General features: G+C 38.6%; 1 protein-coding gene across 1 annotated transcript in view; it reads right to left on the reverse strand.

The window, feature by feature from the left end:
• POU2F1 (POU class 2 homeobox 1) overlaps positions 1 to 27971 on the reverse strand; it is a 215046-nt gene that overhangs the window by 46700 nt on the left and 140375 nt on the right. Inside the window, exons 7-8 of the mRNA XM_053705861.1 lie at positions 24068 to 24247; positions 14777 to 14882 (exon numbers count right to left, since the gene is read on the reverse strand). Of these exons, the coding sequence (XP_053561836.1) occupies positions 14777 to 14882; positions 24068 to 24247 (286 nt within the window). The remainder of the gene's footprint in view (positions 1 to 14776; positions 14883 to 24067; positions 24248 to 27971) is intronic.

The following is a 27971-nucleotide window of genomic DNA, read 5'->3' on the forward strand; positions in this document are numbered from 1 at the left end:
AGAGCACCACAGCCAAGCTGTTAAGTATCACTTCCCTTCCCACAATCCCCAGTCATTCGACCGAAGGAAAATGGAGAAAAACATAATTTATGTAAGAACTTACCTGATAAATTCATTTCTTTCATATTAGCAAGAGTCCATGAGCTAGTGACGTATGGGATATACATTCCTACCAGGAGGGGCAAAGTTTCCCAAACCTCAAAATGCCTATAAGTACACCCCTCACCACACCCACAATTCAGTTTAACGAATAGCCAAGAAGTGGGGTGATAAGAAAAAAGTGCGAAAGCATATAAAATAAGGAATTGGAATAATTGTGCTTTATACAAAAAAATCATAACCACCACAAAAAAGGGCGGGCCTTATGGACTCTTGCTAATATGAAAGAAATGAATTTATCAGGTAAGTTCTTACATAAATTATGTTTTCTTTCATGTAATTAGCAAGAGTCCATGAGCTAGTGACGTATGGGATAATGATTACCCAAGATGTGGATCTTTCCACGCAAGAGTCACTAGAGAGGGAGGGATAAAATAAAGACAGCCAATTCCTGCTGAAAATAATCCACACCCAAAATAAAGTTTAATGAAAAACATAAACAGAAGATTCAAACTGAAACCGCTGCCTGAAGTACTTTTCTACCAAAAACTGCTTCAGAAGAAAATACATCAAAATGGTAGAATTTAGTAAATGTATGCAAAGAGGACCAAGTTGCTGCTTTGCAAATCTGATCAATCGAAGCTTCATTCCTAAACGCCCAGGAAGTAGAAACTGACCTAGTAGAATGAGCTGTAATCCTTTGAGGCGGAGTTTTACCCGACTCAACATAGGCATGATGAATTAAAGATTTCAACCAAGATGCCAAAGAAATGGCAGAAGCTTTCTGGCCTTTTCTAGAACCGGAAAAGATAACAAATAGACTAGAAGTCTTTCGGAAAGACTTAGTAGCTTCAACATAATATTTCAAAGCTCTAACAACATCCAAAGAATGCAACAATTTCTCCTTAGAATTCTTAGGATTAGGACATAATGAAGGAACCACAATTTCTCTACTAATGTTGTTGGAATTCACAACTTTAGGTAAAAATTCAAAAGAAGTTCGCAACACCGCCTTATCCTGATGAAAAATCAGAAAAGGAGACTCACAAGAAAGAGCAGATAATTCAGAGACTCTTCTGGCAGAAGAGATCGCCAAAAGAAACAAAACTTTCCAAGAAAGTAATTTAATGTCCAATGAATGCATAGGTTCAAACGGAGGAGCTTGAAGAGCCCCCAGAACCAAATTCAAACTCCAAGGAGGAGAAATTGACTTAATGACAGGTTTTATACGAACCAAAGCTTGTACAAAACAATGAATATCAGGAAGATTAGCAATCTTTCTGTGAAAAAGAACAGAAAGAGCAGAGATTTGTCCTTTCAAAGAACTTGCGGATAAACCTTTATCTAAACCATCCTGAAGAAACTGTAAAATTCTCGGAATTCTAAAAGAATGCCAAGAAAAATGATGAGAAAGACACCAAGAAATATAAGTCTTCCAGACTCTATAATATATCTCTCTGGATACAGATTTACGAGCCTGTAACATAGTATTAATCACAGAGTCAGAGAAACCTCTTTGACCAAGAATCAAGCGTTCAATCTCCATACCTTTAAATTTAAGGATTTGAGATCCTGATGGAAAAAAGGACCTTGTGACAGAAGGTCTGGTCTTAGCGGAAGAGTCCACGGATGGCAAGAGGCCATCAGGACAAGATCCGCATACCAAAACCTGTGAGGCCATGCCGGAGCTACCAGCAGAACAAACGAGCATTCCTTCAGAATCTTGGAGATTACTCTTGGAAGAAGAACTAGAGGCGGAAAGATATAGGCAGGATGATACTTCCAAGGAAGTGATAATGCATCCACTGCTTCCGCCTGAGGATCCCGGGATCTGGACAGATACCTGGGAAGTTTCTTGTTTAGATGAGACGCCATCAGATCTATTTCTGGAAGCTCCCACATTTGAACAATCTGAAGAAATACCTCTGGGTGAAGAGACCATTCGCCCGGATGCAACGTTTGGCGACTGAGATAATCCGCTTCCCAATTGTCTATACCTGGGATATGAACTGCAGAGATTAGACAGGAGCTGGATTCCGCCCAAACCAAAATTTGAGATACTTCTTTCATAGCCAGAGGACTGTGAGTCCTTCCTTGATGATTGATGTATGCCACAGTTGTGACATTGTCTGAAAACAAATGAACGATTCTCTCTTCAGAAGAGGCCAAGACTGAAGAGCTCTGAAAATTGCACGGAGTTCCAAAATATTGATCGGTAATCTCACCTCCTGAGATTCCCAAACTCCTTGTGCGGTCAGAGATCCCCACACAGCTCCCCAACCTGTGAGACTTGCATCTGTTGAAATTACAGTCCAGGTCGGAAGCACAAAAGAAGCCCCCTGAATTAAACGATGGTGATCTGTCCACCACGTTAGAGAGTGTCGTACAATCGGTTTTAAAGATATTAATTGAGATATCTTTGTGTAATCCTTGCACCATTGATTCAGCATACAGAGCTGAAGAGGTCGCATGTGAAAACGAGCAAAGGGGATCGCGTCCGATGCAGCAGTCATAAGACCTAGAATTTCCATGCATAAGGCTACCGAAGGGAATGATTGTGACTGAAGGTTTCGACAAGCTGAGATCAATTTTAGACGTCTCTTGTCTGTTAAAGACAGAGTCATGGACACTGAATCTATCTGGAAACCCAGAAAGGTTACCCTTGTCTGAGGAATCAATGAACTTTTTGGTGAATTGATGCTCCAACCATGATCTTGAAGAAACAACACAAGTCGATTTGTATGAGATTCTGCTAAATGTAAAGACTGAGCAAGTACCAAGATATCGTCCAAATAAGGAAATACCACAATACCCTGTTCTCTGATTACAGACAGAAGGGCACTGAGAACCTTTGTAAAAATTCTTGGAGCTGTAGCTAGGCCAAACGGCAGAGCCACAAACTGGTAATGCTTGTCCAGAAAAGAGAATCTCAGGAACTGATAATGATCTGGATGAATCGGAATATGCAGATATGCATCCTGTAAATCTATTGTGGACGTATAATGCCCTTGCTGAACAAAGGGCAAGATAGTCCTTACAGTTACCATTTTGAACGTTGGTATCCTTACATAACGATTCAATATTTTTAGATCCAGAACTGGTCTGAAGGAATTCTCCTTCTTTGGTACAATGAAGAGATTTGAATAAAACCCCATCCCCTGTTCCAGAACTGGAACTGGCATAATTACTCCAGCCAACTCTAGATCTGAAACACAATTCAGAAATGCTTGAGCTTTCACTGGATTTACTGGGACACGGGAAAGAAAAAATCTCTTTGCAGGAGGTCTCATCTTGAAACCAATTCTGTACCCTTCTGAAACAATGTTCTGAATCCAAAGATTGTGAACAGAATTGATCCAAATTTCTTTGAAAAAACGTAACCTGCCCCCTACCAGCTGAGCTGGAATGAGGGCCGCACCTTCATGTGGACTTAGAAGCTGGCTTTGCCTTTCTAGAAGGCTTGGATTTATTCCAGACTGGAGATGGTTTCCAAACTGAAACTGCTCCTGAGGATGAAGGATCAGGCTTTTGTTCTTTGTTGAAACGAAAGGAACGAAAACGATTATTAGCCCTGTTCTTACCCTTAGATTTTTTATCCTGTGGTAAAAAAGTTCCTTTCCCACCAGTAACAGTTGAGATAATAGAATCCAACTGAGAACCAAATAATTTGTTACCCTGGAAAGAAATGGAAAGTAGAGTTGATTTAGAAGCCATATCAGCATTCCAAGTTTTAAGCCATAAAGCTCTTCTAGCTAAAATAGCTAGAGACATAAAACTGACATCAACTCTGATAATATCAAAAATGGCATCACAGATAAAATTATTAGCATGTTGAAGAAGAATAATAATATTATGAGAATCATGATCTGTTACTTGTTGCGCTAAAGTTTCCAACCAAAAAGTTGAAGCTGCAGCAACATCAGCCAATGATATAGCAGGTCTAAGAAGATTACCTGAACACAGATAAGCTTTTCTTAGAAAGGATTCAATTTTCCTATCTAAAGGATCCTTAAACGAAGTACCATCTGACGTAGGAATAGTAGTACGTTTAGCAAGGGTAGAAATAGCCCCATCAACTCTAGGGATTTTGTCCCAAAATTCTAATCTGTCAGACGGCACAGGATATAATTGCTTAAAACGTTTAGAAGGAGTAAATGAATTACCCAATTTATCCCATTCTTTGGAAATTACTTTAGAAATAGCATTAGGAACAGGAAAAACTTCTGGAATAACCACAGGAGATTTAAAGACCTTATCTAAACGTTTAGAATTAGTATCAAGAGGACCAGAATCCTCAATTTCTAAAGCAATTAGTACTTCTTTAGGTAAAGAACGAATAAATTCCATTTTAAATAAATATGAAGATTTATCAGCATCAATCTCTGAGACAGAATCCTCTGAACCAGAAGAGTCATCAGAATCAGAATGATGATGTTCATTTAAAAATTCATCTGTAGAAAGAGAAGTTTTAAAAGATTTTTTATGTTTACTAGAAGGAGGAATAACAGACATAGCCTTCTTGATGGATTCAGAAACAAAATCTCTTATGTTATCAGGAACATTCTGAACCTTAGATGTTGATGGAACTGCAACAGGTAATGGTACATTACTAAAGGAAATATTATCTGCATTAACAAGTTTGTCATGACAATTAATACAAACAACAGCTGGAGGAATAGCTACCAAAAGTTTATAGCAGATACACTTAGCTTTGGTAGTTCCAGCACTAGACAGCGATTTTCCTGAAGTATCTTCTGACTCAGATGCAACGTGAGACATCTTGCAATATGTAAGAGAAAAAACAACATATAAAGCAAAATTGATCAAATTCCTTAAATGACAGTTTCAGGAATGGGAAAAAATGCCAATAAACAAGCTTCTAGCAACCAGAAGCAAAGAAAATTTGAGACTGAAATAATGTGGAGACAAAAGCGACGCCCATATTTTTTAGCGCCAAATTAGACGCCCACATTATTTGGCACCTAAATGCTTTTTGGCGCCAAAAATGACGCCACATCCGGAACGCCGACATTTTTGGCGCAAAAGGACGTAAAAAATGACGCAACTTCCGGCGACACGTATGACGCCGGAAACAGAAAAGATTTTTTGCGCCAAAAAAGTCCACGCCAAGAATGACGCAATAAAAATAGAATTTATGCTTACCTGATAAATTACTTTCTCCAACGGTGTGTCCGGTCCACGGCGTCATCCTTACTTGTGGGATATTCTCTTCCCCAACAGGAAATGGCAAAGAGCCCAGCAAAGCTGGTCACATGATCCCTCCTAGGCTCCGCCTACCCCAGTCATTCGACCGACGTAAAGGAGGAATATGCATAGGAGAAATCATATGATACCGTGGTGACTGTAGTTAGAGAAAATAATTCATCAGACCTGATTAAAAAAAACCAGGGCGGGCCGTGGACCGGACACACCGTTGGAGAAAGTAATTTATCAGGTAAGCATAAATTCTGTTTTCTCCAACATAGGTGTGTCCGGTCCACGGCGTCATCCTTACTTGTGGGAACCAATACCAAAGCTTTAGGACACGGATGATGGGAGGGAGCAAATCAGGTCACCTAGATGGAAGGCACCACGGCTTGCAAAACCTTTCTCCCAAAAATAGCCTCAGAAGAATCAAAAGTATCAAATTTGTAAAATTTGGTAAAAGTGTGCAGTGAAGACCAAGTCGCTGCCTTACATATCTGATCAACAGAAGCCTCGTTCTTGAAGGCCCATGTGGAAGCCACAGCCCTAGTGGAGTGAGCTGTGATTCTTTCAGGAGGCTGCCGTCCGGCAGTCTCATAAGCCAATCGGATGATGCTTTTAAGCCAAAAAGAGAGAGAGGTAGAAGTTGCTTTTTGACCTCTCCTTTTACCAGAATAAACAACAAACAAAGAAGATGTTTGTCTGAAATCCTTTGTAGCCTCTAAATAGAATTTTAGAGCACGAACTACATCCAAATTGTGTAACAAACGTTCCTTCTTTGAAACTGGATTCGGACACAAAGAAGGCACAACTATCTCCTGGTTAATGTTTTTGTTAGAAACAACTTTCGGAAGAAAACCAGGTTTAGTACGCAAAACCACCTTATCTGCATGGAACACCAGATAAGGAGGAGAACACTGCAGAGCAGATAACTCTGAAACTCTTCTAGCAGAAGAAATTGCAACCAAAAACAAAACTTTCCAAGATAGTAACTTAATATCTACGGAATGTAAGGGTTCAAACGGAACCCCTTGAAGAACTGAAAGAACTAAATTGAGACTCCAAGGAGGAGTCAAAGGTTTGTAAACAGGCTTGATTCTAACCAGAGCCTGAACAAAAGCTTGAACATCTGGCACAGCCGCCAGCTTTTTGTGAAGTAAAACAGATAAAGCAGAAATCTGTCCCTTCAAAGAACTTGCAGATAATCCTTTCTCCAAACCCTCTTGTAGAAAGGATAGAATCTTAGGAATTTTTATCTTGTTCCATGGGAATCCTTTAGATTCACACCAACAGATATATTATTTCCATATTTTATGGTAAATTTTCCTAGTTACAGGCTTTCTAGCCTGGACAAGAGTATCAATGACAGAATCTGAAAACCCACGCTTTGATAAAATCAAGCGTTCAATCTCCAAGCAGTCAGTTGGAGTGAAGCCAGATTCGGATGTTCGAATGGACCTTGAACAAGAAGGTCCTGTCTCAAAGGTAGCTTCCATGGTGGAGCCGATGACATATTCACCAGGTCTGCATACCAAGTTCTGCGTGGCCACGCAGGAGCTATCAAGATCACCGAAGCCCTCTCCTGATTGATCCTGGCTACCAGCCTGGGAATGAGAGGAAACGGTGGGAATACATAAGCTAGGTTGAAGGTCCAAGGCGCTATCAGTGCATCTACTAGAGTCGCCTTGGGATCCCTGGATCTGGACCCGTAGCAAGGAACCTTGAAGTTCTGACGAGACGCCATCAGGTCCATGTCTGGAATGCCCCATAATTGAGTTATTTGGGCAAAGATTTCCGGATGGAGTTCCCACTCCCCCGGATGGAAAGTCTGACGACTCAGAAAATCCGCTTCCCAATTTTCCACTCCTGGAATGTGGATTGCAGACAAGTGGCAGGAGTGATCCTCCGCCCATTGAATTATTTTGGTCACTTCCTCCATCGCCAGGGAACTCCTTGTTCCCCCCTGATGGTTGATGTATGCAACAGTCGTCATGTTGTCTGATTGAAACCTTATGAATTTGGCCTTTGCTAGTTGAGGCCAAGCTTTGAGAGCATTGAATATCGCTCTCAGTTCCAGAATGTTTATCGGGAAAAGAGATTCTTCCTGAGACCATAGACCCTGAGCTTTCAGGGGTTCCCAGACCGCGCCCCAGCCCACCAGACTGGCGTCGGTCGTGACAATGACCCACTCTGGTCTGCGGAAGCTCATTCCCTGTGACAGGTTGTCCAGGTTCAGCCACCAACGGAGTGAATCTCTGGTTCTTTGATCTACTTGGATCGTCGGAGACAAGTCTGTATAATCCCCATTCCACTGTCTGAGCATGCACAGTTGTAATGGTCTTAGATGAATTTGTGCAAAAGGAACTATGTCCATTGCCGCAACCATCAAACCTATTACTTCCATGCACTGCGCTATGGAAGGAAGAAGAACAGAATGAAGTACTTGACAAGAGCTTAGAAGTTTTGATTTTCTGGCCTCTGTCAGAAAAATCTTCATTTAAACACCAAAAAACTCTTAGCCATCTCCGTGGAGATGTTGCCTGTGCAATGGCAAAGAGAATGACTGGGGTAGGCGGAGCCTAGGAGGGATCATGTGACCAGCTTTGCTGGGCTCTTTGCCATTTCCTGTTGGGGAAGAGAATATCCCACAAGTAAGGATGACGCCGTGGACCGGACACACCTATGTTGGAGAAATGAAGCATTTTCAGCCCCCGCGAGCCTAACAGCCCACAGGAAAAAAAAGTCAAATTTTTTAAGGTAAGAAAAAATGATTCAAATGCATTATCCCAAATATGAAACTGACTGTCTGAAAATAATGAATGTTGAACATTCTGAGTCAAGGCAAATAAATGTTTGAATACATATATTTAGAACTTTATAAACAAAGTGCCCAACCATAGCTTAGAGTGTCACAGAAAATAAGACTTACTTACCCCAGGACACTCATCTACATGTTTGTAGAAAGCCAAACCAGTACTGAAACGAAAATCAGCAGAGGTAATGGTATATAAATAAGAGTATATCGTCGATCTGAAAAGGGAGGTAAGAGATGAATCTCTACGACCGATAACAGAGAACCTATGAAATAGACCCCGTAGAAGGAGATCACTGCATTCAAAATAGGCAATACTCTCCTCACATCCCTCTGACATTCACTGCACGCTGAGAGGAAAACCGGGCTCCAACCTGCTGCGGAGCGCATATCAACGTAGAATCTAGCACAAACTTACTTCACCACCTCCATAGGAGGCAAAGTTTGTAAAACTGAATTGTGGGTGTGGTGAGGGGTGTACTTATAGGCATTTTGAGGTTTGGGAAACTTTGCCCCTCCTGGGAGGAATGTATATCCCATACGTCACTAGCTCATGGACTCTTGCTAATTACATGAAAGAAAAGGAAATAACACAAGGTGTAGAGGTGCCTGAGATTAAAGTTAAAATAACTGTCTTAAAATAAAGGGCGGGCTGTGGACTCACCGTAAACGGAAATAAATTTATCAAACAAGCATAAATTTTGTTTTCTTTCCTAAGATACGTTAAGTCCACAGAATCATCAATTACTGTTGGGAACCAATACCCAAGCTAGAGGACACCGATGATTAGGGAGGGACAAGACCGAAAACCTAAACAGAAGGCACCACTGCTTGAAGAACCTTTCTCCCAAAAGAATCTCAGCCGAGGCAAATGTATGTAATGAAAACCAAGTTGCAGCCTTGCAAAATGTTCCACAAAAGCTTCATCTTTGAAAGCCCATGTAGAGGAGACAGCCCATGTAGAGGAGACAGCCCATGTAGAGGAGACAGCCGTCTCATAAGTCAAGCAAATTATACTTCTCAACCAGAGAGTAAAAGAAGTAGCAGAAGCTTTCCAACCTTTACATTTCCCAGAGAAAACAATGAACAGGACAGAAGACTGGTGAAAATCCTTAGTCGCCTGTAGATAGAATTTAAGAGCACTGCTATCTGAACATATATAACAGTAGACTCTCAGATGGAATCGAGCAAAGGGATGATGTCTAAGGAAGCAATCATCAGACTAATTACCTCCATACATTGAACCACTGAAGGCCAAACAATAGAGTGCCGAAAGAAACAAGAGGAAGAATCCTCTTTTTTTTTACCTTTGTCAAAAATATTTTCAGAGATCGGGAAACTAATATGGTCCTTAAGACCATAGCTGGAGCAAGGGAACTCATTTTCAGAGTCACTTCCATCTGAGGGAAAACCAACAAGATCTCTGTATGAGAGTTTGCTTGTTAAAAAGATCGCGTCTGAACCATTATGACGTCTAGGAAGGGCACCACAGCAATTCCCCCGAAACTTGATCACTGCCAAAATAATCCCCTCAGAGCAATGGTAAGGCCAAAGGGAAGAGCCACAAACTGACAGTCTTTGACAGAAAGGCAAAACTCAGGAACTTGAAAATACCCGTCCTCCAGGTATATAGTAACCATAAACTGACCCTCCTAGACCAAAGGAAGAATGAAACCACTGGTTTCCATTTGGAGAACAGTATCCTGAGACAACTTGTTGAAACACTATATTTCTACCATAGGACGAAAAATTCCCTCTTTTTCGGGAACCACAAACAGGAATGAATAAAATCATAGACCCTGTTCCCTTACAGAAACTAGAACTATCACTTACAGGGAAGAGAAGTCCCAAATGTACTACAAAAATGTCTCACTGTTATCTGGGCTGCAGATAAAATTGAGAAGTGGAACCTGCCTCAGGGAGAAAGAATGACTACTATTTAGTAACCCTGAGGTACTATGTCCACAGCCTATCTGGGATATCTTGAATCCATGGTTGAAGACAGAGATTCAATCCCCCACTTGGACCGATCCCGGATTGGAGACAAACTCCCTTAGATCTATTCATCTAGTCTTATGGTAGAAAAAAAAAAACTTTTCCACCCGTAATATCAGAGCTATTCCTGTCAGATCAGGACCAAACCAGGGTCTTACCCTTCTACGGATGCACCAGAAAATTAGACTCAGAGGGAAAATCCACTATCCACAATGCCCCGCGGGCTAGCACATCAAAGCCAGATATCTTGGCTCCCGGCTGAAAAACTAGCATGTTAGCATCAGAAATAAAAGAAATGGCTAGCTTAAGAGCCTTAATTCTGCACTGGAACTTTGCCAAAGGAATCTACCAAATTGGAATCAGACAAGGCATCACACCAATAAGATGCTGCCTTTGACACAGAGGCCATACAAGCTTCCATGTAAGCCACCAGCTTAGTCCATTGATCCTGAAAATAAAAACTATTCTTTCTAGGAATCATAGTTCTCTTAGCCAGAGTAGAAATGCCCTACTACTTTAGGCACCGTGCGCCCTGATATTTAATGGAGACAGCGACAGGAAACATCAGGAAACATGGGAAAAAAGAAAACCTGACTTCTCGCATTCCTGTGAAAAATCTCCTGGACGGAGCACGGCCTGGAACAGGAAAAACTTCCACAGAGGAACCCTAGTACTTATAAAGGTTACTAGATTCTTAGGGTTGACGACGACATACGTATAGGAGTCGTTCCAAAGTAGCCAAAACCTCCTTAACCATACACAAAAGGTATTCAAGCTCAAATCTGAATGATACTACTTCAGCATCAGATGAAGGGATTATACTGACCGAATCTGAGATTTCACCCTCAGAGGCTACTGACATATCCTCATCAGACCTATGAAGAAGGCAACCAGTGTAGCAGTAGGAGGTACAGAAACCTTACTATCTGAATCTCTAATATTCCTCTTGCGATTTCCCTTTAGTAAAGGAAAAGCAGATAATGCCAGACATACCACAGAAGATACCTGGGCAGCAAATTCTGCAGGCAAATAACTCCTCTAGGAGATTAAGGAACCGCAGGGCACTGCATGTGACACCATAAAAGTTTTGGAACGATTGAGGAGAAAACTGTGGCATTGCCTAAACAGCATCATCCTGAGAGATATGAGGCTAAAAAATTATATTTGCTATAATTATAATATACTTGAAAATGAACACCATCACTTTAAGAGTATAGAGGTTTGTAAAAATTGCAAAAAAAAACCCACTTAAAATTGAGCACTGTCACTTTAAGTGCATGGAGGTTTGCCTTCAAACAGTTCGCCTAAATATATAGGGTGTTTGTAATACCTGATTACCCCAATTCCCTTAAATCAGTAAAAGACAATAATGAAATAGATATCTCAAGAGTTTTAGTCCTCTCCACTGTTGGGCTTACTTTCCTCTTAATTTAAACTGTCAATGTGCGCACATAACGCAGCTATTTCACAGCAGCAGCATGGCCCTGTCATTCCCAATGACAGAAAAACATCATGAGCGCATCAAACACTTTTTCTTGTAAGACCAGAGAGCCGAAAGGCTAACGCTGTATATCATCTTCTAAAACCCCTCAGAGCGCAGACAAAAAAAGCCGCTCCGAAAATATTAAGGATGGAGGCGGGGTCATAACATCAGTCTCTAAAGACAGCCAAAAATGGCGCGCGCTCCCTTCTCTGACAGAGGAGGCGGAGCGACATGGAGTAAGAAATGCGCAACTAAAGGAAAACGTCTCACAACAAACCCATTAAAACAGAAGTTCATAAAATTCTAACCAGGGTTTTTGTTTTACGCTGTACACTCTAAAAAAAAAAACAGTCTCCATCCCAACACAAACATACCACTGTACAACAGTGGGGTGAATAAACTGCAGAGCAGAAATAAAAGAAAGTGCACATCATTACAGCCTCAGGGAAAGATTCCCCTACACAGGAACAATTACATCTCACACATATATCAGTGCCTGCCGCTGCCTAATAAAATCCTTTCACAAAGGATTATATAACTGTCCCAATAAATATGGCAGGTAAATGTTTAAAGGGACAGCCTACACCAGAATTTTTATTGTTTTAAAAGATAGATAATCCCTTTATTACCCATTCCCCAGTTTTGCATAACCAACACAGTTATATTAATATACTTTTAACCTCTGTGATTAACTTGTATCTAAGCCTCTGCAAACAGCCACCTTATTTCAGTTCTTTTGACAGACTTGCAGTTTAGCCAATCAGTGCCTGCTCCCAGATAACTTCACGTGCACGAGCACAGTGTTATCTATATGAAATACATGAACTAACACCCTCTAGTGGTTAAAAACTGTTAAAATGAATTCTGAAAAGAAGTGGCCTTCGAGGTCTAAGAAATTAGCATATGAACCTCCTAGGTTAAGCTTTCAACTAAGAATACCAAGAGAACAAAGCAAAATTGGTGATAAAAGTAAATTGGAAAATTGTTTAAAATGACATGCTCTATCTGAATCATGAAAGTTTTTTTTGGCCTAGACTGTCCCTTTAATATGAGGGAATTAAACTCAGGATTGCTTGTTCTATTTTGCAGTGATTTACCTCAGGCACAGCATAACCTTCCCCAGTGCTAGTCTCCCAACTTAGAAGAACTAAAGCACTTACCTGCATCTAGCCGTCTGGCAGGAGGACAGCTTACCCAGTATGTGAGGATGCCACTCCTCACAGAGACCTGTAGATAAAAGAAAGGACAGAGTAAACCTACTCTGGCTTTCTACACGGGCAGCAACATGTTAGGAAAACGCAGTGAGGCCCACCCCACAAGTTCCTAACTGCTTAAAAGCCACCACCGTCCTACTGAAGAGACTAACGTTGAGTACGTCTAAACCCATCTTGAAAGGAGAGTTTAGAGCAAACCTACTCTGGCTTTTAAAATAAAAAAAGTCTTGATTGAAGTAAATCTCTTCAGACACCAAAACTTCACCTCCTTGCACCGAAGGCAAAGAGAATGACTGGGGATTGTGGGAAGGGAAGTGATACTTAAAGTGAATGTAAATTTTTATGCTAAAGTGCCCAGCTTTTAAAAATTTGATTAAAAACAGGGGCACTTTAAATCATCAAAATTTACATTTCACTCCTGTTGTGAAAAAAAACTTAACTTTTAATCTTGACAGCCGCTCCAGCTTCCTCCACCCGTCGCAAAGCCTCTTCCTGGGTCTAAAATGAGGAATCCAGCTTCATCCAATCACGGCGGTGAATCAGACATGGATTCCCCCGAGGGGGAAGCCGTGATTGGAGGATGACATCAGAAATGGCTTGCGATGACTGGAGGAAGCTGGAGATGCTATCAAGATTAAAAGGTAAGTATTTCTTTACGAGTGAAATGTAAATTTTGATGAATTAAAGTGCCCCTGTTTTTAATCAAATTTTTAAAAACCGGGCACTTTAGCATCAAAATTTACATTCACTTTAACAGCTTGGTTGTGGTGCTCTTTGCCTCCTCCTATTGGCCAGGAGTGATATTCCCAACAGTAATTGACAATTCTGTGGACTCACCTTATCTTAGGAAAGAGGAATTAAGCACTAATGAGACTCAGACACTTATCTTATAACAGATCTAAAGACAGACATATTACTTCCTAGCAAAGAAACTTAGGGCTCCATGCATTAAGCAGTGTTAGCTGCTTCGGAGCCATTCCCGTGCAGGTACACATATGCTAGTCATCAGACAGCCGCTTCTTATATTCTACGTCACTTCTGTTGTGGAGGAGAGCAATCATCCAGAACACTTTTGCTCGGGTTGATTGAAATGTCCTTCTCTCAAGGGGGCAGCATTACACTCTGAGTGTGCAATGATACATACAGACAGCAGATGAACAGGGTCCACTGGCCATATGCTGCAAAGGCATGGGGACAAGTTCTCTAATTGGACCCAACCAACCCTCACTCTTTCAACTTTTACACTATAAAAGCCTGCATCTGCTCACAAATATTCACCCTCAGATCTAGACATCTCAACTTCCCAGCAAAAATACACACTTCAAGCACTTCCCACCCAACCCTCCCCCTGCCCAATCATTTACTAATTTATATAGCCACTCCTTTATTGCTTTGAGGTGCAATTATCAATTCACCTGACTCATGACAGGAAGCACCCCTTTTTCTTGTGCAAAACTGCTGTTATCTCTTTCTGCTACAGCCTTCACATATCAAAGGGATTTTTGCATTGTTTGTTATAGAAATTTGTGCAATGTATAACTTTACCTTTGTATTACTGATTATTGTAACTAGTACTGTTTGCACCATAAAAAAATGTAATGTACCTCAGTATAGCAATTTGTAAAATGTTGGCACTTTATAAATAAATGTTAATCTTATACAATAAAAAATGATTATTTCATCCACATATTACGAAATTAACCACCCCTATAATAAAACACCTCATGCCCTTCAGTTTATATTTGTCTGTTTGTGGGGTGTAACTGGTAAATGGTAACAGTGAGGGCTATGAAAATTAAGCTCTATTGACTGCTAGTTGTCATTTGATTGTCTATTGCTAGTAACTTTAGATACAATATTTGTAGGCTTTGTGTTGCTGTCATCTCAGAAATACCTTGTTATGTAATTCACTTCATTTTAATGCTTATTTGTGCAAAAAAAAAAAAAAAAAAAAAAAATCAATTTTACCTGGGACAGGAAAGCTGGTTATAGCAGCAGCACTTGTAAGAGGGAGAACTGGGTTCACAGTCAATGTAGTTGCTGCACTACTTGTCACAAGGCTTGGTGTAGTGACCTAAAAAAATAAATAAAATGACGTTAGTAGGAACAAATCTCATCTATATTTCAGAAGAATGTTATATACATTTTTTTCTCATTGAACCAATTTCTTTCTTAGCATCAAACATTTCTTTGAAGGGACAGTATACACTAATTTTCATATAACTGCAAGTAAGAGACACTAATATAAAGAAGAATATGCACAGATATTGAAAACCAGTATAAAACCTTTTAGAAGCTCTCAGCTTAGCACAGTTGATGAGGTTAGCCTGGGACAACCAATGAAAGGGGCTGGGAAAACATGGGCAAATACTCCCCCCCACACACACAAAATATGAAGAGACAGATTAAACAAACAGGAGCCAGGAGGAGTCTGTAAACACATGTATACACCTAACACATTGGTGCTTGGTTAGGAGTCTGAAAATCAGCACAATGTTAAAATAAGCAAAACTATACATTGTTACAAAAACACTCCAAGATGGGCTACATAAATGGATCATCTACAAAACATGTATGCAAAGAAAAATCTAGTGTACAATGTCCCTTTAAATATAAGCAACCAACCACACATATATATATATACACACATATATATATACACACACATATATACACACACACACACACATATATATATATATATATATATATATATATACATACACACACACACACACACACACGTATACATACACATAGTCATTCACACAATTTCAATAGAACTGTAAAATAGCAAACAAAAAAAAATGTTTAGAACACATGATTATTTATAATCTGAATAACTAAATATTTGGGTAGCCCCAATGTTTTAATCATGGTGGCTTTCACTGAATGTTCAAGACCAAAAAACAACACCAAAAGTCTGTCCCCTGTTTAAAGGGTCCTTACAGAAACCCAAAGACTGAAACCAGATAGACTCATCCCCTTCATGTCACATACAATGATATTTAAAGGACAGTTGGCTACAAGATATTTATGGTTTAAAAAGATAGATAATCCCTTTATTAACCATTCCCCAGTTTTGCATAACCAACAAGGTTATATTAATACACTTTTATCCTCTGATTACCTTGTATCTAAGCCTCTGCAGACTGCTCCCTGATCACATAGCTATTTATTATCTATTGACTTGCATTTTAGCCAGTTAATGCTGGTTGCGCAACGCTGGGGAATGGGTAGTAAAGGAATTATCTATCTTTTTAAACAACAACAATTTTGGTGTTGACTATCCCTTTAAAGTAACAAAATGGGGGGAAAGCTTCAGGAAGTGACATATAGATTCTCTGCAGCACTCACAAATTAATTTTAAATAAGCAGTAATGTATATTTATACAATATATATTGATATCACGTCTGCAAAGTTGATGAGATTTACTGCAGTATTCTGTAAATCTTGGAAATATATTTCCAATTTGTTTAATGGCAACACAATTGCCCAGTAGGCAAGGGTCTTTCATGAATAATTCAACTTGGTCCATTGTACCACGTAGGGATGGGCAAATGTTTTGCAACATTCGAAAAATGAAACCAATTTCAACACATTTGTTTGTTCTAAATTTCCAATGTTTGTCCAACATTCTAACATACATTAAATGTAATAGTGTTTCTAATGCTATCTATAAATAAAATATTTGATTGGAATCTAATTCGAACGTTGCATAATTCAAATAAAATGTTGCCATATTCAATAAAAAAAAAAAAGAGAATATATTTGTAATAGTATTTGTAATACTCTCTTTAAATGTAATATTCAAATTATTCAATATACAAATCAATATATCTGTATCTTCCGTATAAATTTACAAAATTCCTTACCACATGTACTATTGAACTTCTGAATAGTATTCGTTAAATTGAATGATACATTTGAAATATTGAATGTGTATATTCAATCTAATTATGAACATTCGAAAACCGGAAATAACATTGGATTACAGAATTTAAATTTATTTTCATTCTTAACATTCAAGTGTCCCAAACTAATGTCCACAGGACTATTCGTTCGAACAAGCGAATTGCACTTTCTTCACATTCGCCCACCCGTAGTACCAGAATAGGTAAGGAAAAGGTTCCTAGAACTCCCATTTAGGTGCAGACTTGTACACTGTAGAGAACTTAAAGGGACACTGTACCCATATTTTTTCTTTCATGATTCAGATAGAGCATGACATTTTAAGCAACTTTCTATTTTACGCCTATTATCAAATTTTCTTCATTCTCTTGGTATCTTTATTTGAAATGCAAGAAAGTTTAGATGCCGGCCCATTTTTGGTGATCAACCTGGGTTGTTCTTGCTGATTGGTGGATAAACTCATCCACCAATAAAAAAGTGCTGTCCAGAGTTCTGAATAAAAAAAAGCTTAGATGTCTTGTTTTTAAAATAAAGATAGCAAGAGAACGAAGAAAAATTGATAATAGGAATAAATTAGAAAGTGGCTTAAAATTGCATGCTCTATCTAAATCATGAAAGAAAAAAAAAATTGGGTTCAGTGTCCCTTTAAGGGACACTGAACCCAAATTTTTTCTTTTGTGATTCAGATAGAGCATGCAATTTTAAGCAACTTTCTAATTTACTCCTATAATCAAATTTTATTAATTCTCTTGGTATCTTTATTTGAAATGCAAGAATGTAAGTTTAGATGCAGGCCCATTTTTGGTGAATTACCTGGGTTATTCTTGCTGATTGGTGGATAAATTCATCCACCAATAAAAAAAAGTGTTGTCCAGAGCACCAAAAAAGAAGCTTAGATGCCTTCTTTTTCAAATAAAGATAGCAAGTGAACGAAGAAAATTTAATAGGAGTAAATTAGAACGTTGCTTAAAATGACATGCTCTATCTGAATCATGAAAGAACATTTTTGGGTTCAGTGTCCCTTTAAATGCTCTGCCAGACTATTTTCTCATCTGGCAAAACCACCATGTTGAGATGCATTTAAAATTCTTTACAAGGACAAAAAGTTGATTGGAAACAATATTCTGGCCACAAAGGATACAAGAAAGTCCTGGTGCGTTCCTGCAAGGTGTATGGTAGAATCCAATATAAGAATATCAAGATAATAATATATTTGGAAATCTTCTATTAGACATGAGCTGCAATGAACTGGTAGTCATTTGTTTAAAAACAGGTTTATGGAAAACAGAATGGAATATGCAGATACACATCTAAGGTAAACTGTCATCATAAACACTTATGAGTGAAGAACACTGATTAGCGTCAGATTCAACTATGAACTTCTGAAAAATGTAGATGTGTGTTCTATTCCTAAAGGTCTATTACAGGCCCCCCAAACCATGTTTCTTTAATGCCCAATGAATATAGGGGAAGGGCATTCTTAAAAGGGCAGTAAACCAATGCAATTACAAAACATGTCAGTCAAGACTAAACATTAATTTGTTAAAATGTTTTTCAATAGTCAAAAATTCCAACCACCAGTTATCTTATTTGTAGGAGCCAATCTATGCTCAGTAATTAAAGGGACAGTAAACAGACATGAATGTTACAACATTCTGCACTAAACCCCCCAAAACTTTACTTACCTCACCAGCCTGTTCTGCTCGTTTTTCTCAAAAGTGCATCATGGGCGCGTTGTTTAATTACAGCGACCAACAGCTTTACCCAGCAGTGGAGGGTGCTACATTTAGTTCAATGGGTGTGGTCAGGTACATTGTGATCAGACAGTGCGTCCGTGACATGCTTTTGAAAAAAAAAAAAAGACAGGAGCCGAAGAGGCTGGCGAGGAAAATAAGGCAAGTAAAGTTTTGCGGGGGTTAAATAGTAAAATGCCTTTGTTTTACAGGTGTCGCTCGGTTAAGGTTTCATGATTCTGCAAATAGTGCAGAATTAACATTTCTAGGTTTACTGTCCCTTTTAGAGATAGTATAAAGTTTATTGTTTTGCACTTATCTGTTAAATCCAATTAGGGTACGATATTGAGGTTAGATAGGGTCAGCAGAGTATATTTTCACAGCTCTGAGAATTAGAAAATTCACAGTTTTAACAAATAAAATTACATGAAATGGTGCAAAATAAATAATTTAAGAATATTTTTTGTTCATTACAAAACAACTATTATCTTAAAATGTCTAGGTATTTACAATACCTTTAAAGGTACTTTAGCTGTCACTGGGGCTGAAGAGAGTTTAGTTCTTGTAACTAATTCCCCTGTACTCAGGTAGAGAACTTTTTTTTTATTTATTTAACCTTTTTAGGATTCCACTAGTTGATCCAAAAAATCAGTATTTCTCAATTTCAGTCCACAGTAACCATGGCACCTCTAATTAAATATTACATACCTAAGTTTTTAACCTACACTTCTAACACAAAAAACTATTAGCAAAAGGGTGAATATTTACCAATAGTATGTTAACCCTTTCGTGTCAAAGCTAAAGTGCCTACATCGGAACAACTGTTCCGATGTAGACAAATTGAAACCACACGATCGCGAGATTTCAATTATTGGATCGCGTCTGGGGGGCGTCCCTACAACCCTAGGAACGCCCTCCAGACCGCGATCAAATCCTGACAGCACAGACGGCTTCAGGACAGCCGTTAGCTATGACGTTCTATTCCGTCATAACGGCTTTAAAGCCCAGTCTAATTATGACGGAATAGAACGGCATAACGGCTTTAAAAGGTTAAACAAAATGGACACCCCAAATCTTAATGTAAAAAAAAAAAAACACTGCAGGATATCAAGTTTACAGCAAGGGATTTAGTTACTGAGCTCTTCTCCCGATAAATTAAAAACAAAACACAGAATTTAACTTTTTCTAAAATTATTTGATTACCTTATAGGGACATTAAACACTAAAATGAAAGATCTGATATATATGTGTCTGCAATATAGTTTAATTATTTATTTTGTCTCCTGTAATTCCATTCTAAAATCATGAGCTTTTCAGTTCCTGTTAGAAATGAAGTGCAGATCACTTATATTCCACACAACCATTGGCTGCTTGCTCTAGTGACCTATTTATAACTGTCTCTAATTGGCCACAGCAGAGAAGGTAACATAAGTTACAACATGGCAGCTCCCATTGTTCTATACACACTAAAACATCAGCGCTGCAGAATATGTTGACGCTTAATAAATAAAGTATAATAATAATAATAATAATTACACTTATTTAAACATCTAACGAACCTTTTAAAAAAAATGCATCTCCATTTTATTCTCAGACTAATCTTTTCTTTAAAATGCATCATTCTATCTAGCATTTATTTAGTGTCCCTTTAAAATATTACATAATGTACAAATAACTAACACAGTTTACTCCACAAATGCAAGGTCTCTGCTCTAATTTATATGACTTAAGATATTACATGAAAAAGGTTAAAAAAAGGTACTTCCTACAACATTTGGTTTAGATTAAAAAGTAAGATGTAGGCTAATAAAACTACCACTAACCCATTGCCTTAAAAGGGACATTAAACCCAAAACATTTCTTTTGTGATTCAGATAGAGCATGCAATTTTAAACAACTTTCTAATTTACTTCTATTATCTAATTTGCTTCATTCTCTTGATATTCTTTGCTGAAAAGCATATCTAGATATGCTCAGTAGCTGCTGATTGGTCGCTCCACATAGATGCCTCGTGCGATTGGCTCACCAATGTCTATTTCTATTTATTCAACAAACGATATCTAAAGAATGACGCAAATTAGATAATAGAAGTAAATGTGAATGTTGTTTACAATTTTATTCTCTACCTAAATCATGAAAGAAAATGTTGGGGTTTAATGTCCCTTTAAGTTAAAAATAAATCCTTCAGGGATCACTCATTGGAAATACAAGTTTTAAATGAGGCATTTCAATCTTAAAATGATGACCCTTTTTTCCTGTATATTCCTCTGTCTCCATAAAAAGACTCATCTTGAATTTTAGTGAATTCCTTTGTATATTTCATAGTCAAATCATTTAAATCCCTACATTACTCTAAGATATATAAATTAAAGGGATATGAAAGTCAAATTTAAAGGGACACTAAACTCAAAATGTTTATTTCATGATTCAGAGAATACAATTTCTAAACAAAATTCCAATTTACTTTGATTATCTTATTTGTTTCAATATTTAGATATCCTTTGTTAAAGAAATATCAATGCACATGGGTGAGCCAATCACATGAGGCAAATATGTGCAGCCACCAATCAGAATCTACTGAGCCTATCTAGATATGCTTTTTTTTTAGGAAGGAATATCAAGAGGATGAAGCAAATTAGATAACAGAAGTATATTAGAAAGTTGTTTAAAATTGTATTCTCTATCTGAATCATGAAATAGAAAATTTGGGTTTAATGTCCCTTTAAACTTGCATGATTCAGATACGGCATGCAATTTTAAGACACTTTAAATTCACTTATGTTTTCAAATGTGCCTGGTTCTCTTGGTATCCCTTGTTGAATAAGAATACGCCCATGTCATACACTAGTGGGAGCTAACTGCTGATTGGTGCCTGTACACATTTGTCTCTTACGATTGGCTAACTAGATGTGTTCAGCAAGCTGCCAGTAGTGCAATGCTGTTCCTTTAGCAAATGATAACAAGAGAAAGAAGCAAATTTGATAATAGAAGTAAATTGGAAAGTTGTTTAAAATTGTATTTTCTATACAAACCATGAAAGATAATTTAGGGGTTTCCTATCCTTTTAAGTATTGCCTTATATATCAGAGAGTTCAGGCAGTTTTTGCTGCATTTTGAAAACCCAGGTGACAGATTTTGTTATTTGGCTTTTCTGGGGTATTGTGGTGAAAAGTACAAGATTTACACAAAATCAAGGTGTTTAAATGTTTCTTTAAATCTAAAGGAACAATAAACATTTTAATTACAAGACATTTCTATTGTTTTGCTGTAGAACAACAAATCAGCAAAGTCAATGTTTTTAAAATAAATGAACATCCTTTTTACTGCACTTAGTTTTCAATAGTTAAACTCCACCCAACATTTACTTTCTTTGATCTGCAGACAAAAAGGGCTAGTCCCGGTCATAAAGTTTGTATACAGTGCTTTGTTTTGCAGTTGTCTGATAAAGCAAATCAGGGACTTATATGGAGCAGAGTTAGTCTTGAGGAGTCAGCAGGGTGCAATCCAAGTTCTAACCATTAGAAATGGCTCAATTTTCAGAGCTAAATCATATAAAAAAGGAGCAAAATAATGAAAATATATTGCAAAGTTCTTTCATTATGCATTACTAAATATTTTATATAAAAATCTCAAGGTGTTTTACCATCCCTTTAATATTAAGCTATGAAACAATGTGAAACAGAGCCGCCATTGCTCCCAAAATCTGGGTGATCTAGAGTTTTCAAAACATTACAATTGGCAAATACATCTTAAAAAGGAGGTTCTATGTTTAACAGACATAACCCCAAACTGCCAAGACAGAAGGCCAAGGTTTCTGCAGAGAAATATTCACAACTTCACATATATTCTTGCGGATCTAAGTGCTACATGTTTGAATGAATGCTAAACTGCAATTAGGATAACATTTTGCAATTTGGGGGAAAAAAATAAAGAAAAACAGTCGAGCATTGTTTAATGTGTTTTATAACTCATAATTTGATTTCATAAACGGACCTAAAATGGACACTTAAGTCAAAATGAAACTTATGGTTCAGATGAAGTATGCAGTTAAGTGAATTTTTAATTTGCTTCCATTATCAAAGTAGGCACAGTCTTTATATGCACAGTTTCTGAGGCACCAATTGCTACTGAGCACAGTGTACATGAGTCTGATTGGCTGATGGCTGTCACATGATACAGAGGACGGGAAAATCAGTCAATTTTGAAATAAAATAAAAATCTACATTAATAAAGATCTTGTTTTTTAATTATGTGTAATTAAACATTTTAATGGGAATTAAAATTCTCCATTCAGGAATATGAAGGCAGTGATAAAACTGTAAAAATGTATTTTATTGCAAGAAGAAAAAAAAAAGGTTGATTTGAGGTTTAAATTTATATTGCGACAATTAGGAAAACATGACTGTATATAACAGATACACAAGGAGTAGATTGCTTACTGGCTGATTAAAACACACAGCCTTACTGGGGACAGGTTGCTCGGATACTTTTATTCAGAATTGGAACATTCAATTTAAAAAGTGAAAAGTAACCTTTTTCAGATCTAACAAAAGTGAACTTTAATGACACTTTAAAAAAAATGATGTCAGTCAATCAGAGCCAGACTAGGACCAAAAACAGGCCCGGGCATTTTAAGGATGAGCAGCCCACTCCCACACTCTTATTTAACCATACCCAAAACTGAAGTGTAATGTATTAGTTTGATTTACAAAAACTTTCAAATTTGCGACATCCTCCTGTAACCATTTTGTAAATTTCTTGGAATTAAATATTTTTTTTAAAAGTAATTTAAAAAAAAAAAATGGAGGCTATTAAAGTTTACAAGTAAAATCATGGAAAATGCTTATTGCTCATTAGTCTGTGTAGTCCCACTTAGTAAAAACAGACACCTGACCGGGAAGGACCTCCCTAACCTGCTTCATAGACACAGCAAGACAGTGAGAGGCAGGACAGGGCTGGCCCTGAATCATGAACAAATAATGATACTGGCGACGGCTAAGGCAACAGGCTCTGGCCTAGACCAATGGAAGGGGCCCTGTAATGCCCTATACTGAGTCCAGGCCTGATATCAATACAAAAAGTGAAGTCTGACTGTTAGATAAATGAAATTCAAATAACAATTATATTTGTAACAAGTTTATTACTCATAAAATCCTTTGTAATCATCTCTTTATATACATACAGTAGAAAGTGTGATGAAAATATAATGCAAACATTAAAACAAGCAAATGAATCTTGTCAGACATGTTAGTCCATTCTCAAATTGAATTCTGAAACCAACAAACATTTGCCTCAAATCACAATATAACAAAGTGCTGTGTAATTAGAAATAAGAGCTAAATAAATTTACAATATGAGAAAAAAAAAAATCAGGAAAAAAAAAACAAACAATGAAAATAATTCAGATTTAGCTTTCGGTATTTCTCAATTATTTTTCACAGTATGCATTAGGGTAAAAATACTTCAGCACATTGTGCTCATTAAATTCCGCATCCTCAAGATGCTCAACAGTATATATTTATATTAGAAAACGTATGCGTCATTTATGGTCTATGACGACACATAGAAACTAATCTGTTCATGGAGGAAACCAGCCTGTTTCTCAAGGCTTACCAGTGATGTTGGGTTGGGGAACATTGCTTTAATGGGTGAGCTAACAGAACAACCACTGCTTGGGGGGTTGATCCTTTTCTCTTTCTGACGCCGATTGCAGAACCAGACGCGGATTACTTCCTTTTCCATATTTAATTGGTCAGCAATCATGGTGATCTCCTCCGAGGTAGGCTTTTGGTTCTGTAAAAGAGTTACAATTACAAAAAGGTATAGCCTAGTCCTAATCTTTACTATTTACAAGGGAAATAACATGAAACTATTGATAAAGTAAATACATAAATGAAAATTATCACAATACACAATCATTTATTTCAATGGTTTCTGCAGTAAAAAATTAGCACTTGCCCCACCAGTCCTAAAAAAGCTAAAACTTAAAAAAGGGACTGTAAAGTCTTAGACATTCATGGTTTAGATAGAGCATACAATTTTAAACTGCTTCCCAATTTACGAATATTTAATTTGCTTCCTTCTCTTGTTATCCTTTGCTGAAAGGTTTATCTAGGAAAGCTCCGGAGCAGCAAAGTACCTAGGTTCTAGCTGCTGATTGGTGGTTGCATATATATACCGATTGTCATTGGCTCCCCCATGTGTTCAGTAGGAAACCAGTAGTGCATTGCTGCTACTTCAACAAACCATACCAAGAGAATGAAGCTAATTTAATAGAAGTAAACTGGAAAGTTTAAAATTGTATGTTCTACCTAGATCATGAAATAAAAATATTTAGTTTCATGTTCCTTTAAGTATGCTAAAAAATATTGCAAAAACAGAATTTATGTTTACCTGATAAATTACTTTCTCCAACGGTGTGTCCGGTCCACGGCGTCATCCTTACTTGTGGGATATTCTCTTCCCCAACAGGAAATGGCAAAGAGCCCAGCAAAGCTGGTCACATGATCCCTCCTAGGCTCCGCCTACCCCAGTCATTCGACCGACGTTAAGGAGGAATATTTGCATAGGAGAAACCATATGGTACCGTGGTGACTGTAGTTAAAGAAAATAAATTATCAGACCTGATTAAAAAAACCAGGGCGGGCCGTGGACCGGACACACCGTTGGAGAAAGTAATTTATCAGGTAAACATAAATTCTGTTTTCTCCAACATAGGTGTGTCCGGTCCACGGCGTCATCCTTACTTGTGGGAACCAATACCAAAGCTTTAGGACACGGATGAAGGGAGGGAGCAAATCAGGTCACCTAAATGGAAGGCACCACGGCTTGCAAAACCTTTCTCCCAAAAATAGCCTCAGAAGAAGCAAAAGTATCAAACTTGTAAAATTTGGTAAAAGTGTGCAGTGAAGACCAAGTCGCTGCCCTACATATCTGATCAACAGAAGCCTCGTTCTTGAAGGCCCATGTGGAAGCCACAGCCCTAGTGGAATGAGCTGTGATTCTTTCGGGAGGCTGCCGTCCGGCAGTCTCGTAAGCCAATCTGATGATGCTTTTAATCCAAAAAGAGAGAGAGGTAGAAGTTGCTTTTTGACCTCTCCTTTTACCGGAATAAACAACAAACAAGGAAGATGTTTGTCTAAAATCCTTTGTAGCATCTAAATAGAATTTTAGAGCGCGAACAACATCCAAATTGTGCAACAAACGTTCCTTCTTTGAAACTGGTTTCGGACACAGAGAAGGTACGATAATCTCCTGGTTAATGTTTTTGTTAGAAACAACTTTTGGAAGAAAACCAGGTTTAGTACGTAAAACCACCTTATCTGCATGGAACACCAGATAAGGAGGAGAACACTGCAGAGCAGATAATTCTGAAACTCTTCTAGCAGAAGAAATTGCAACTAAAAACAAAACTTTCCAAGATAATAACTTAATATCAACGGAATGTAAGGGTTCAAACGGAACCCCCTGAAGAACTGAAAGAACTAAGTTGAGACTCCAAGGAGGAGTCAAAGGTTTGTAAACAGGCTTAATTCTAACCAGAGCCTGAACAAAGGCTTGAACATCTGGCACAGCTGCCAGCTTTTTGTGAAGTAACACAGACAAGGCAGAAATCTGTCCCTTCAGGGAACTTGCAGATAATCCTTTTTCCAATCCTTCTTGAAGGAAGGATAGAATCTTAGGAATCTTAACCTTGTCCCAAGGGAATCCTTTAGATTCACACCAACAAATATATTTTTTCCAAATTTTGTGGTAAATCTTTCTAGTTACAGGCTTTCTGGCCTGAACAAGAGTATCGATAACAGAATCTGAGAACCCTCGCTTCGATAAGATCAAGCGTTCAATCTCCAAGCAGTCAGCTGGAGTGAAACCAGATTCGGATGTTCGAACGGACCCTGAACAAGAAGGTCTCGTCTCAAAGGTAGCTTCCAAGGTGGAGCCGATGACATATTCACCAGATCTGCATACCAAGTCCTGCGTGGCCACGCAGGAGCTATCAAGATCACCGACGCCCTCTCCTGATTGATCCTGGCTACCAGCCTGGGGATGAGAGGAAACGGCGGGAACACATAAGCTAGTTTGAAGGTCCAAGGTGCTACTAGTGCATCCACTAGAGCCGCCTTGGGATCCCTGGATCTGGACCCGTAGCAAGGAACTTTGAAGTTCTGACGAGAGGCCATCAGATCCATGTCTGGAATGCCCCACAGCTGAGTGACTTGGGCAAAGATTTCCGGATGGAGTTCCCACTCCCCCGGATGCAATGTCTGACGACTCAGAAAATCCGCTTCCCAATTTTCCACTCCTGGGATGTGGATAGCAGACAGGTGGCAGGAGTGAGACTCCGCCCATAGAATGATTTTGGTCACTTCTTCCATCGCTAGGGAACTCCTTGTTCCCCCCTGATGGTTGATGTACGCAACAGTTGTCATGTTGTCTGATTGAAACCGTATGAACTTGGCCCTCGCTAGCTGAGGCCAAGCCTTGAGAGCATTGAATATCGCTCTCAGTTCCAGAATATTTATCGGTAGAAGAGATTCTTCCCGAGACCAAAGACCCTGAGCTTTCAGGGATCCCCAGACCGCGCCCCAGCCCATCAGACTGGCGTCGGTCGTGACAATGACCCACTCTGGTCTGCGGAATGTCATCCCTTGTGACAGGTTGTCCAGGGACAGCCACCAACGGAGTGAGTCTCTGGTCCTCTGATTTACTTGTATCTTCGGAGACAAGTCTGTATAGTCCCCATTCCACTGACTGAGCATGCACAGTTGTAATGGTCTTAGATGAATGCGCGCAAAAGGAACTATGTCCATTGCCGCTACCATCAAACCGATCACTTCCATGCACTGTGCTATGGAAGGAAGAGGAACGGAATGAAGTATCCGACAAGAGTCTAGAAGTTTTGTTTTTCTGGCCTCTGTCAGAAAAATCCTCATTTCTAAGGAGTCTATTATTGTTCCCAAGAAGGGAACCCTTGTTGACGGAGATAGAGAACTCTTTTCCACGTTCACTTTCCATCCGTGAGATCTGAGAAAGGCCAGGACAATGTCCGTGTGAGCCTTTGCTTGAGGAAGGGACGACGCTTGAATCAGAATGTCGTCCAAGTAAGGTACTACAGCAATGCCCCTTGGTCTTAGCACAGCTAGAAGGGACCCTAGTACCTTTGTGAAAATCCTTGGAGCAGTGGCTAATCCGAAAGGAAGCGCCACGAACTGGTAATGCTTGTCCAGGAATGCGAACCTTAGGAACCGATGATGTTCCTTGTGGATAGGAATATGTAGATACGCATCCTTTAAATCCACCGTGGTCATGAATTGACCTTCCTGGATGGAAGGAAGAATAGTTCGAATGGTTTCCATCTTGAACGATGGAACCTTGAGAAACTTGTTTAAGATCTTGAGATCTAGGATTGGTCTGAACGTTCCCTCTTTTTTGGGAACTATGAACAGATTGGAGTAGAACCCCATCCCTTGTTCTCTTAATGGAACAGGATGAATCACTCCCATTTTTAACAGGTCTT

This window comes from Bombina bombina, chromosome 3 (assembly GCF_027579735.1).
Source record: "Bombina bombina isolate aBomBom1 chromosome 3, aBomBom1.pri, whole genome shotgun sequence".
Classification (NCBI taxonomy): Eukaryota; Metazoa; Chordata; class Amphibia; order Anura; family Bombinatoridae; genus Bombina; species Bombina bombina.